This window comes from Zonotrichia leucophrys, chromosome 8 (assembly GCF_028769735.1).
Source record: "Zonotrichia leucophrys gambelii isolate GWCS_2022_RI chromosome 8, RI_Zleu_2.0, whole genome shotgun sequence".
NCBI lineage: Eukaryota > Metazoa > Chordata > Aves > Passeriformes > Passerellidae > Zonotrichia > Zonotrichia leucophrys.
In genome coordinates, this window is record NC_088178.1 from 869,986 (window position 1) to 883,079 (window position 13,094).

At 48.1% G+C, this 13,094-nt stretch overlaps 1 protein-coding gene across 10 annotated transcripts in view; it reads right to left on the bottom strand.

Annotated features, from left to right (window-relative positions):
- The window catches only part of PACS2 (phosphofurin acidic cluster sorting protein 2), a 77,394-nt gene that overhangs the window by 24,156 nt on the left and 40,144 nt on the right, over window positions 1–13,094 (bottom strand). For 3 of the 10 annotated variants that reach the window (XM_064720253.1, XM_064720249.1, XM_064720255.1), the window contains exons 9-17: window positions 11,834–11,991; window positions 10,008–10,098; window positions 9,207–9,284; window positions 8,374–8,495; window positions 7,765–7,900; window positions 7,042–7,146; window positions 5,510–5,616; window positions 4,708–4,862; window positions 1,431–1,541 (exon numbers count right to left, since the gene is read on the bottom strand). In XM_064720253.1, coding sequence (XP_064576323.1) covers window positions 1,431–1,541; window positions 4,708–4,862; window positions 5,510–5,616; window positions 7,042–7,146; window positions 7,765–7,900; window positions 8,374–8,495; window positions 9,207–9,284; window positions 10,008–10,098; window positions 11,834–11,991 — 1,063 coding nt within the window. The remainder of the gene's footprint in view (window positions 1–1,430; window positions 1,542–4,707; window positions 4,863–5,509; window positions 5,617–7,041; window positions 7,147–7,764; window positions 7,901–8,373; window positions 8,496–9,206; window positions 9,285–10,007; window positions 10,099–11,833; window positions 11,992–13,094) is intronic. The other 7 variants (XM_064720259.1, XM_064720258.1, XM_064720257.1 and 4 more) reach the window with 3 other exon arrangements.

A 13,094-nucleotide genomic window follows, 5' to 3' on the forward strand; every position in this document is an offset into this window, starting at 1 on the left:
GTAGGAAGAGCACAAAGATCCTGTGATTTTGTGAGACTGTGGTTCATTCAAGTTGACACAAAGACATTTCCTAAATGCCTTCCATACTTTGGTTTCTACCAAAGAGCCTCAACTGTGAGATCCCAGGAACACAAGTGACCTTCAACAGGCACTTCCTTACTTTAAAATGGGCATTTTAACCCAGACTCTTTGTATTTGAACAGTGAACTGGTAAGAGTTATGGTTCTCTGCCAAATCTTCTTGTGCCATTATGGAGTTCCTGTGCAGCTGCCACCACACAGACAAAAATGCAGAATGTACAAAGTCTGCACTATACAAAAATGAGGTGGACTTTTCCTTATAGCATGCAATCAACTAAGGAACAGATATGGCTCTTTCTGGGTTTCCACAGGTAATGAAGTATTCCTAATTCAGACACAAAAATCAAGTGTGTATTGGCATTTTTCTGCATTTTCAAGTGCACCAAGTCATTAAAGGAAACCAGTTCCATACACCAGTTCTTCCCTGAATTCAGGATTAAGGGAAAGTGTAGCTTGGACAGCATACTAGGAGATTTTTAGTCCAGTCTCCTGCTCCAAACAGGGCTGACTTCACCTTCAGAACAGGCTGCCCCAGGCCTTGTCCAGCCATGTCCCCATCCTGGACATCCTGGGAGTCTCAGGAACTCTGCAATTCCAGCAGGGAGAACCACATTGCAACACTCGTGGTGCTACACAAACTTCAGAGCTTTTTCCTTCTAATGGAATTTCTGTGTGGGCAATGCTGCCCACAACAGCATCAAAACTCAAGCCTTCACATAGCCCTTAATGTGGCAAATCCTCCTTTCTCCTGTTCCTTTCCATTCTTGAGGAAATGGAGGAAGAAACTGTAAGCATTCACATTTTAAACAAATTAGTACTTTGACTGAAGTAAGGTTTTAATCTGGCCTAGAACAAACTCCGATCAGAACAGGAACTTGGTCTGACCTAGGGCAGCTCCCACTTGTTACCACACTGGTGAAGAACAAAATTCTTCTTTAATGAGAATGTTCTCAAGTCTGCTGGCAGGATCTTTCTCACACACAACTAACAGAAGTTAATCTTCCCAGAGCTTCCAGTTTTCCAAAGGTTTTAGGCTGCACAGTTCCTGAAGGAAAGCAATGTACTGAACTTAGGAGCAAGACCTCCACATCAAAGAACAAAGCTGAGAGCTAGGTAAGAACAGCATGACTCACAGGCAGCTAGTTAATGCCTCTGGGAGCCAATAACTGATTGCAAACCACCATGGGCAAGACTTAGAAAGGTCAGCATCTGAAATGGGAATGTGGTGGAGTGAGAAGAAAAGAGGAACAAAACCACTTGTCTGCTTCCTCCTGTATTTACTTGACCTCTGCTAAAATTACTCACTCGAGCTTTTCATCCCACACAGGCCAGACAGACACAGAGTCTTACCAGTGGTCTGTGCTTCAAGTTTGTTGAACAGATCTCTCCAGGCCAGATCTTGGAAGAAGTTGTTGTATCTATAATCTACAGACCCCAGATACTTGGCCACTGGATGAGAGCCTAAGAAAGAAAGGAAAACATCACAGCTGTGCTCTCCAGCACTGGGTTTGTTCTGCAAGGAATTAAACCCCAAAATCAAAACCACACTAGACACCTCAGAAATAAACTTCTTCAATAATAACCAAGTCATTTAGTCCAGTTTATCTCTACAAGAGCATGCAAATAGACTTCCCAGTGCAGACTGCTTCAACATACTGCTATCTTTCACTTGAACCTTCCCCCTAACAAATTAAATTTTAAAAGGCCAAAGGAAACAGGACTGGGAAACTGCTGAGGAAATAAATTATTTGGAAGACACAAAGGCTCTACAGCTCTCCATGTCTCTCAGTTTTGCAAGCAGCTCTCCCAAACAGCCCTTCCTGCCCACAGGCTGCACCACAGCCAGGAGGGGCCAGACCCCTTTCTCCAAGCTCCATTTGTACCCCACAGCTGTTCTGCAACACTGAGAAGAGGCAATTGCCCCCAGGCAGGAAAACAACCCAGGGAGGCTTGTTTAATCTGTGGAGAAGGGCTAAAAGCTCAATAAATGGGCTGCAATTTGAGGCAGAAAGCAGAGCCCCAGCATTACAGGACCCAGTGAACACTGGCACGTGCAGCAGGTCCCTGCTCACTCTGCCTGAGCCTCGTGGCCCAGCTCCTCCATGAGCATGGAAAGGTCTCCTGCAGAAGCTTGGTGTGTCCAGCCTCCAGCCCTGCATGGAGATCTGAGTGCACACTGACACTGAGCAGGACAGGGAAGGTGTTCAAGTGACAACCTCTGCCCTGGGAGGGTACATTATGTTAAGCCACCTTCCTTTAAGGCCATCTATGTCCCCAAAACAAACACCCCCTAGCCACTACCTCCACAGTCTCTGAACACAGGAGAAAAGGTGTGCCAGGATCACCCTGCCCAACCAACCTGGCAGTCAGGCTCAGCACCAGCCCTGAACATTTACACTCAGCCATGAAGCAGTCTCAGAACTCCTCTTAATCACATGATTTTCCTCCTTCCTGCACACCAAATTTGCCCATCAAGCCACACTTCCAGACAGCTGAGTTAACTGGAAACCTGAGAAATCCCTTCAAGATGACCCCAGTTGTGGAACTGCCCTCACCATGCTCCAGGAAAGCTCTGGTGGAAAAAAAACCCAAACAATAAACTCCCTGTCTCAGTGCTCCAAGCTTCCAAGCTGATTTCCAGCCTTCAAGGAGAGGTGAAAGCAGGAGGTGCCTCTGGGTCAGGAGAGGCTGGGACCCCACATTTCCCCTGCAGGGAGTTTTGAGCAGGGCACACAGCACAGCTCTGCACCCTGGGCTGGAGAAGCTTTCCCACACTCTGCACATGGAAACAAGCAATCATAGCAAGGCTCCCAAGAAGTCCTACCCATGGGAGCTATATAAAATGTTAAAATACCCCAAACAGCCAAAATAACTCCTCAACATTTGATTTTCCCCTTTTCAGCTAGGATACAGTGTTTTAAGCAGCAGAGGAGTCTTACAGCCATGCAATCAGTGGCATGGAGCAGGACTGAATCTCCCAGTTCATATGTTTGCAGACACTGAGCATTTCTGATTGCTAATAAACCACTGAGGGCTGACCCTTCTGTCACTGGAGTGTGTAGCTGTGGACTCAGAAGGTAAAACCATCCATGGAGAAACCCTAGCTCACCACCAACCCCATTTCAAAGGTATTGCAAGCAGCAGAGAGGCTTTTCCTTTAAGACATTTATGGCATGGTCACCATTCTGTCTTTGCTGCTTTTTCAATTGTCAGAAATGAGAGGTGGCTCCTCAATCACTTTAATGAACTGCCAGAGAGCTGGCCAGAAATAAGCACTTGATCCAATCAGGAAATACTGCAGACTTCTGTGGAAAAGATCCTGTTAGAGAAGTTGCTATATTTAAAGTAGAATCTAAAAAGAATCCACAGTTCTAAAGCATTTCATTATCAAAGTGTCTGGTTCATTTTTTTCTTTTTTGATTACAAAACAAAGTTTTAAGATTAAAAAACCAACCTAAACCCAAACACTAGTTAAATCTTGTGTTTCACTTTCAAAGAGAGTATTTTCAGATCATTAAAAACTGCAGGACAGAAAACTCTTATTCTGAGGCCAGGAGACAGTCAGCAAGTGAGCAGCAAAGTCTCAGACACAGATTCTCATTCAAAGCACATTTAACCTTGCAGAAATTAATATTTTTTTGTTCTTCCTCCCTAAAGGGCTCTCTCTTCTCTTCCTGCCAACCACTTTGGAAACTAAATGCCTTTTTTTACAGAAGGATTCCGTTCTTTCTTTTCCTCTGCCTTTTTTATTTAACTTTTGCAAGTGCCACCACTGAATGGACAGCCTAACCCCAGTGTTCATGGTGCTGGGCAGCAGCTTTTGATTCTTACAGGAACTTCCATCAGCTGCCCTCAAACCCAGAAGATTCAGAAAAATACTGGCAAAAAGTGCTTTTCAAGTGTTCTTGCATCACTTAAATGCTCTGTCCACACAAGCCAAGCCCTGGACCCCACCAGCAGTGCCCAGATGTCCCTGCCCACTGCACCAGTGACCCCCCTGCTTCCCAGGCCTTGCCACCACCCCATTCCTGACTGCACCAGGCCCCTGGTGCTGCTATCAGTGCACTCTACCTCCCCACCACAAGCAATCCAAGCTGGGGAATGTTGCACCCAGGCAGGCTTGATGAGCTGCTGAAAGGGCAGAGATAAAGTGAGGGAAAAACCTGAGCAGACCAGCATGAAAAGTAAAGGTCAAGAGATGCATTTAATTTGAATAATTCAAATTCTCAGCAGTTTCAGAGCCTTTTAAAAATTTTCAACCCCTCTTCTTAATATTTTCTGAGTCAAGCCCAGGGAGGCCAGAACAGTTATTGTTTTGGGAAACGTGGTGCCCACTGAATTTAACATTTCAGCCAGGGAAAAGGGTTTCCAGAACAATTCTGTGCAGAAGAGTCTCCCTGTATGGGGGGAAGTATTTAACCCCTTGCTTCAAACAAAAGCAGACTTTGGATGAGGAACTTAAAGATGGAATTCACTCCCACAAGAGCAAGAACACCAGCACTACACAATCATGTAATAATTTGCCTCATTTAACCCACAGCCAAAGCTCCAGAAAGGCTTCTCCTGAGGGAACACAGCAGATTTCACCCATTCCCCTCCCTGTGAGGAAACACCATTCCTTATTTACCTAGAGGGATGATCAGAAATTTCATGTAGCCGAGCCAGTCGGGGGTTTTGTGAGACAGCTGCTCTACAAAGAGCCTCAACACAGCACTGAGGTAATTCTGGGCTCCTGCCACTGCAATTTTAATTGGGTTTGGAGGCTGTGAATTGCAGTTACAGCTAGACAGAAAAAGAGGAAACATAGTTGTAATTGTGCCTTCAACCACGCAGCAAAAAAAAAAAAAACCAAAAAAAAAATTGTTAATAACAATTATAGCAGAAGAGAGTTTGTTCAATACACAAGGCAATACTGCAATGATTCTCAGCAGCTTCAAACATTATTAATAAAATACAACATTCTTCAGTAATTCCTTAATTGGTCTCCCTGCTCCTTCTTTTGCACATTTTGATATTCTAAAGAGCTGGGCTCAACTATCTAGGTTAGGATGTACCTACTAACTGCTGGGTCAGAGAACACACTCAGGTACCCACAGCCCCCAGCAGGTAAGCAGGGAGTGCCTTCAGGAACTGAGGAATTATTCTGGGAATTGGAAGGGAGACCAAGAACTATTTAAAACCCCTTTGTTTGTTTTGCATGCACTGCACCCCCAAGGCAGCCTCCAAGGCACAGTCTCTGATAATCACTGCTGCTGGGGCTTGCATGCCCCACACGAGGCAGAACAGCAGAGGTGGTGAGTGCTGAAGAGCCACAGAATGCAATTCTGACTTCAGGAGAGCAGACTGGAAAGGTTTCATGCAGTAGTTGAGAAATGAACTCGCTGAGTCCTGGGGCACAGGAGCTGAGAGGCTTTTAGGTGAGAACTTACTATCTCTGTATCCTGGAGACAATTGTGCTGAAAGCTGCCTGAATATCAGCAGAGGAACATGTGCAGACCACTGGCAAGGTGTGCTTTTGCAAGACATCTGAAAGGTACTGAGGAGAGACAGAACATTTTTAGTCCTTTTTTTCAGTACAGTTTGTCACAAGAAGAAAATGTGCCCCCCTCAACCTCTTGGGTATTCTCACACCCACTCCTGGGCACTCTCCCTGTGTCTGAAGGTGATGTGGCTATTTCACAAATGCCTTCTCCCAGAACAGCAGCCAAAGGAAAAGTCTCCTTCTAGAAAAATGGAAGCATCTTCTTGACAGACACAACACCATGTCCCAGAGATGCAGCACAGTTTTTACAGCCACAGAGGGCAGGGCCAGCAGAGCATTCACTGAGCAGACAGCCCTGGGAAAGAGCAGACACTGCTTACCTGCCTGCTTCTGGCAGTGCAGCTGCAGCTCTCTGATTTCCATTTTAAAGAAATGCAGTGCTCTGCCCACCCTTAAACACTGAAGAAAGGGAAGGGTGCTACCACAGCCATGCTCCTTGTGAGGGGCTGTTTCCCCTCCATGCAGCTGATGGGGGCACCACACACCTCAGGTACACATGGACATAATTATGGCAGTTATTAATTATTTCACACTTTCAATTTCTGCATGACTAATCTATACACCCCAGTCCATATCCCTCATGCCCTCTGATACTGCAGGCACAAGCTGCCAGAACCCCTGGAAGGTGATCTACAATATCTTCTGTCCACCTCTAGAAGGCATTTCTGTGTCTTCCAAGAACAGAGGCAGTGGAACCAGTAGCTCAGATGGTATTTTTGCTCTCTCACACATTGACACTCTAGTTCTTTCAGAACCAGAAAGCCAAAGCAGGCAATGGAACTCCACAAGCCTGGCACAAGTTCCCCAGGCAAGGGCCACCCAGCACGTGTACATTGGTCCTCTTCCATGCATATTTCATTGCTTTCTCAGAATAAGGCTCCAAAAGGAGCAAAATTTGCTCCAAATTTGTAAAAATTCCCAAATTTGTTGTCAGCAAAAGGAAGTATTGGTCAGAGTTCTCCTTAAAACAACCATCACTCAGCAAGGATGGGGTGATTCCTGCAGTCAGCAGTCACAGGCACATGTACATGGCTACAGAGCTGACCCAAAATATTTTCTCCTGTTCACCACCTGTGCTCAGAAATCTCAGCCTAAACCACCACAAGGTCAGACCTTCCTTTGTCCCAGCCTACCACAGTTTAGGGGGCTTCTGAGTGCAAGGGTTTAGCCACACTCCCAGTGCTGCTAACCACAAGGAATGGCATTATTTGGGGAAGAAAACACCTCTGTGGAAAGGCTCAGGTGGCAAAGCTTTATAAGATGCCAGCATCTCCTGGCCAGATGAAATCCAGCCTGTGGGCACTGAGCACTCTGCAGGCAGCAGACCCTGCTTGGTCAGTGCAGAGCTCAAGGCCTGTCCATTCCTGAGGAAGAACAGTGCAGGAGAACTGAGCTCCAGGTAATGCCTCCTGCCCTTACCTGGCCTTGCCAGTCAGATGTATTGACAAGGATAATGTTTTCTGGCAGCTGGTCATCAGAAACCAGGATGTGATTCAGCTGATCATACACTGTTTTCCTGGGGATCTGGAAATAAAGACACAGAGAAGGAACAGTAAGAGATGTCAGCTTTGGCCATCAAGGCAGCAGCTCCAGCTCTTGCAATTGATGTGCATGCTGGCCAGTCACCCCTCAGCAAAGGCACACTGGACATTCTGCAGCTTCCCCAGTGTTGGCCACCGTGGATTTGTCGGCCACTACTCTTTCTGCCATGCACTGTTGCTTACACCACTTTATACCAACAGCAGCCCAGGAATTTAAGATTCATAAAAGCCAGGAACAATCTCCTTCAAGGAGGGAAATAAGTGAGTCCCACAGCTAACAAAAGCACAGCACATATGCTGTGCACAAGCCAGTCCCTAGCAATCTGCCTTATTTCAAAGGAGTAATTTCTCAACACACCCCTATTCATTTCTCATTCTAACAATCTGCTCCAGTGCTTTGAGTTTATGGCTGGCTGACAAAGCTCCAAGCTGGCAAACCCCAGAGGACTGGATGGGAGAGAAAATTTTAGCCAAGACAAATTCTCTCCTTCCTGAAGTTGCGGGGCCCAGTTCCTTCCCAGAAGGGACAGAGCCCGAACCAGAAGGACAAGGAGAGAGAGGAGGAGCAGGGAGTGGCTGGAGGGCAGCAGTGGCAGCTGACCTGTAGGTGGTGCCGGGTGTCCGGGGAGCGCTCGTTGTCCAGGCTGTTGGCTCTCTCGTTCTGCGGCCGCACCGGCTGCCTCTCCTTCAGCGACGTGCTCCTGCCCCGCCGGCCCGTCTGCTTCCCCTCAGACCTGCTGGGAGACTCACGCTGCCAGGGCAGGCACACTTCTGGGCGAGACACAGCCCCCAGAGCCCCACCGCCCGTCTGGCAGCCCCAGGGATGCCAGCACAAGCACTGGGGAGGGAATTCTGCATGGAGATCTGAGCTAGCTTGAGCCCGGCTGGTTCTGTTTCTGACGGCACAGCTCACAGCTCAGCAGTGCCAGGATGACTTCCACAGCCCGTGCTAACACCCACACCCCCTCTCTGCTACTGCTACACCAGCATCATAAGATCCAGCCAGGCAAACTGCAGTCACACACCCACAGCAGCACAGAATACCTCTGGGCAATCATTTACCAAGTGCTCCAGACCCATTGCTCAAGTGCCCAAACACAGGGAGGGTGTCCTTGCAGCTTACTGCCTTGAGGCCACCCTGACCAAGTCCTAGCACACTGTCCATGACTCCCTGAGCAGCCTGCAGCAGGCACAGCCCTGTCCCCTGTACCTGGTGGATGGGATGATGAGGGACTCTGTCTTTGTGATCTTCCCACTGGGTGGGAGCTTCTCCACAAACACATCTGGAGTGGGCAGCTCAGCCTCCTGGACCTCAGCTTGCTGGTTAGACTCCTGCCAAAACACAGGGAACAGAATTAGCAGGAACAAACCCTCTGTCTCACCTTGGGAGTTTAGCTCTGGCTGGGGCACATTGAGCCTGCCTCTTCCAGACATCCTGCTCACTGCCAAAGGGGGGAACCAGGAGTGGCTGTCTGGGGCTACCTGTTCCCAGCTCTGCCTCACAAGGGAGCTGGAGGGAGGAAAGGTGTTCAGAGATGCTGTTTGGAACAGGCACTCTCACAGCTCAAAGCCAGGGACATGCCTCCTCATAGAGATGAATTCATCTTACCCAAATGAACTAGCTAAGACAGAAAGAAATGAGAGAAATGTTACACACCCCACGTTCCCAGCACAGCAACCTGAGCTTTGGGATTTCTACCCCAGGACCAGCTTGATTTCTGCCAGCTCAGCTTAAAGTAATACTTCTGTCTGATCAAATAGAACAGCCTTGAGCATCCTTTATGTGCTCAGTGGCAAACTTTGGGCTAGCTGCTTGAACAAAAGGTCAAAGAGAGCATTTCACCTCCAAAAGGCTGAAAGACAAGAAGCTCCAAACTAAGGCCAGGAGGAGAACTCAGTGCTGTCTTCACTGCAGCTGATTTTACCCTGGAAGTTGTGTTGCATGTGCAGCTATACAGACAGACAGATGCACCCCACAGAATGCAGCCCACAGCTGACACCAAACTGACAGGAGGAAGGCCAAAAAGTGCATTTTCAACTTACATAAGGGACAGTGTCAGAAACACTGTCGCCTGCATGTTTGGTTCCAAGACTCTTTGTCTTTTCAGGCACTTCTACCTGCTTGAGAGAAGAAAAATCCTCAGGAGGTTTAGCACCAGCACAGTTTCCAGCCATGCTCTCTGGGTCAGGCTCTTCAGAAGAGAGGCTTCTCCATTTAAACATCACACAGCTCTGCAGCATGGCCAGCAGTGCTCCCTGCTCACACATCACCGTGGGATGTGGCAAAGCTGATGCACAACACACAGGAGAGGCAATAAAATGCTCTGGGATGGAACTGACACTTTATGCCCATTCAGGAGGGAATGGAAAAGCAGCTGAGCTGCCCCTGACCATTCACTGTCAGCCACCAGGAAAAATACCCCAACATCAGCAAAGAAAAGCTTCCTCCACAGAGTGCTAGGAAGTCCCCAAAACACCCAGGCAACATCTCCCATCCTGGCAGTCATTTCAGGCACATGGGAATCTGAAGCTATTTACACCATCAGCAAGTATTCAATACATAACCTGAAAATGCACCCTCGACTTAATATCATATTTGCATTAAAACAAAACAAAACCAACAATAACAAAAAAACCCAAAAAACCAACAAACAACAACAACAAAAAAACCCAAACTGGCCAAAAAATCTCCAGTCCCCAAGAAGTCCAAATGAGTTTTCTTAGCAGAAAATTTGTATCTCTGCATCCAAATCTTTGGGAAGTTGGGGGTGTCAGAGAGGGTGTTTCAATTTACACATGCAATTAGAGAGAGTGCAGAGAGGTAACACTTGAAATGTGACTTACAGGACTTGGTGGCTCTCTCTGGCTCCTGATGCTGTGGATGCTCCCAATTTCTGTCTGAGAGCTGGAGTGTGACAGTCCTTCAAAGTAGGGTCTGAATAAGAAAAGCAAAACCCATTTCTTATTACCAAAAACTGACAGGGCAAGTCCACCACACTCAGAGCAAAGCAGCACAACAGTTCCCAGAAGATCTTGCTGCTCCCCAATGGTTCCAGTGAAAAAGGCTACTTTTGAAAGGAGAGGAGGGTGTCCAGGGCAGTAAGAGAAGCCAGAAAGTCCAGGCATTCCTGAATTTAGCTTCTGACTGACATACAGCAAGCAGAATTACTGCTTCCCCCACACCCCAACACTCAGCTCCTGGGTAAGTGATTCTTGGGCTAATATACATTTTGTTTCCAGCTTGCATCTGGATTTGGCTGCCAGCCCTAGGCTCCAATTACACATTTGCTCAGTAAGATAAGGTACCACACACAATCAGATTGTGCTTCCACTCCAAAGGCAGCTCATCACATCAGGCTACAAGACTCAATTACGACGTAAGGAACTGATTTTTTGTTGTTGTGGGAAAAAGCTGCCTCAAAGGCATCAACATTTATCACATCCTCTTCAAGATATGAACACCAGAACTGGACCTAGGAAACTACAGAGTGTCTCCCCAGGACCACACACAGCAAGTTCTTACTCCAGCAATCACATAGCCCAGCACAGTTGGCTCCTTAGCTCCAGGGAACAGGATATGAACTCTCAGTGTGCAGAGTGGAACATTTTGGCTTGTTGCAAAGCAGCTGCTTACCACAACACATCTATTTTCAAATCCCTTCATGGCAGGGCCAACCAGCTGGCTGGAATCTTGGGTTAAGCACCAAACACCTGCACGTGCCAGCAGCCCCACCATTTCCACTGCTGCCCCAGTCTATCCTTGGCATCTCCTGGCTCACTGACAGGGAACAGCTCTCTCCAGACCCAGAATCTGTTCTCAGCCCAATGAGGTTATTCAACATTATTGAGGCCATAATGACACCTGGTAATTAGCAGATTTAGCAGATGCTGTGCTGACCAGCTGCAGTGGTCAGTGCCATAAGTCTGTTTTTCAGAGCCATCACACACTGAGGGCCTGAGCATGCAACCACACCCCAGCCAGAAGCAGGAGTCAGCTCAGTCTCACGTTTTCAGCCTTTATTGAGCAGAGTGTGACACAGCTGTGTTAGCTCAGAGCTCTGCATCTGCTTGAGACCCTGAGCCAGCAACCCCCAGCTCAGCCCCACAGCGCTGGGACTGACCCACAGGAGCTCTTTAAGAGCAGGCTGGAGCACATCCACGTGTGCTGCAGTCAATGCCTTTGGGCCCTGAGGAATCCACTTGTTTCCTGCAGCTCTGCTTCCTTAATCCCTGCAAAGACTCTCTTTCCACACAGGGTGTTATTACAGGAAAGGTCTTTCCAGAAAGACAGTGTGCCTTGTTCATCCCTGCCTCAGCACACACTTCCTTCCTGGTTCTTCATCCCTGCCTCTACTCCTGCCTTAGCACACATTTCCTTCTTGTTTCTACCTTCCCTGTGCTCAGGTGGCAGGGCAGCAGAACACCTGCAAAGGGAACAAGGAAGAGCTGGGACTGAAGGGAAGTCAGACCCTCCCACACCTCTAGAGCACAAGCTGTCACTCTCATTCTAACACCACCATGTCAGGAGGGGGAAAAAAGCCCACAGAAGAGTGGGAATAAAACCAAGAGTGGGAATAAAACCGTGGCTGACAAAGCTACAAGCTACCCAGCAGACTGGATGGGGTTTGCCAGCCATCTCTCTGGCCCAGCAGAAGCTGCCTCACACTTACTTTAACTTTGGCTTTGGAGTGCTCAGGACACTGTCATCATCCTCCATTTCTGGCCCGCTGTCACTGGGGTTCTCAATATCCAGCGTGTCATACAGAAGGTCCAAATCCTCCTCCACCTCTGGAACGTGCTCTGCTGGGTCCTGCTCTGAGTCCAGAACCTACACAGGACAAAAAGAGGCATCACCAGCTCTGCTAGGAGCCAGACTGATCCCACACCAGCCCTGCAGGACACCAGTCCTGGCAGTAAGATTCTATTCCTGGTGCTAGGATACTATATCCCAGGAACTTTAAGTACATGAGAAATGCTTGTCTTGGATTAAGCTTGTCAATGCCTGGTTAAGCAGGAGTTACATGTTGGACCAAGCATCCATGAGCATGCCATTGGTTATGTCCAATAAACAAAGCTTTAAAGCTCCAAAGGAATCTCAGTCCTCCTAGAACCAGCACAAAACTCCAGTATTCCCAGCAGTGTAGCCTGTATTGGTTTTTCCTGAGAAAGCTGCCCTGACGCCTCCTGATTTGATACCCAGAAATGTCCACAGGAGGCGCCTGAAACCTGGAGGAGGATCGGCTGCCAGAGCCGAGGCAGGAGAACAAACACCTCCCACCGAACTCTCTTTACACACAGCCCGCAGCAAGCAGGGGCTGTGCCCCGACCAGAGCTTGCTTTTGGAGGGGCAGCTGCAGATAAAGCATCAGCGGCTGCCTGGGCTCCGAGCTGTGGGTGCTCACTCTGCCGAGCTGGGTTGGCAAGACCAGCAAAGCTGCTTGGAAGAGCAAGGCAGCACCAGGAGTTGCTCCCTCTTTCCCACAAGCCACAGAATCAGCCCCACAGCCACAGGAGATGTTGGCTGGTTTTGTGTTGGATACTTATTGCTACACAGGTTTCTGGGGGGTTGGACCTGTTTCATCCTCTCCTGCTCGGACCAAGCAGCTGACTCTTGTGGATTGAGCTCCCCATCCAAGTTTTTCATGTCTTGCCTGGCTGTTCTAGTAAGATAATCAAGCAGGCTGGGCTTGAACCTCACAAGCAATACACACCATTTGGACGGCTTGCCTTTGAACGGGTCAGAGATAATTTCAAAGCAATCTGCAAAACTAATGGGTACGCACACAGCTGCCAAAATCTGCTTTTGATAAAACTGCATCTACAAAATGCTTGTTGACATTTAGAAATTGGCCCTCAAGCCTCCCTGCAAGGCTAGGGTGTAAGGAAAGGTCACATCCACTGTGGACTTGAAAACAAAATGAAGGGAACAGA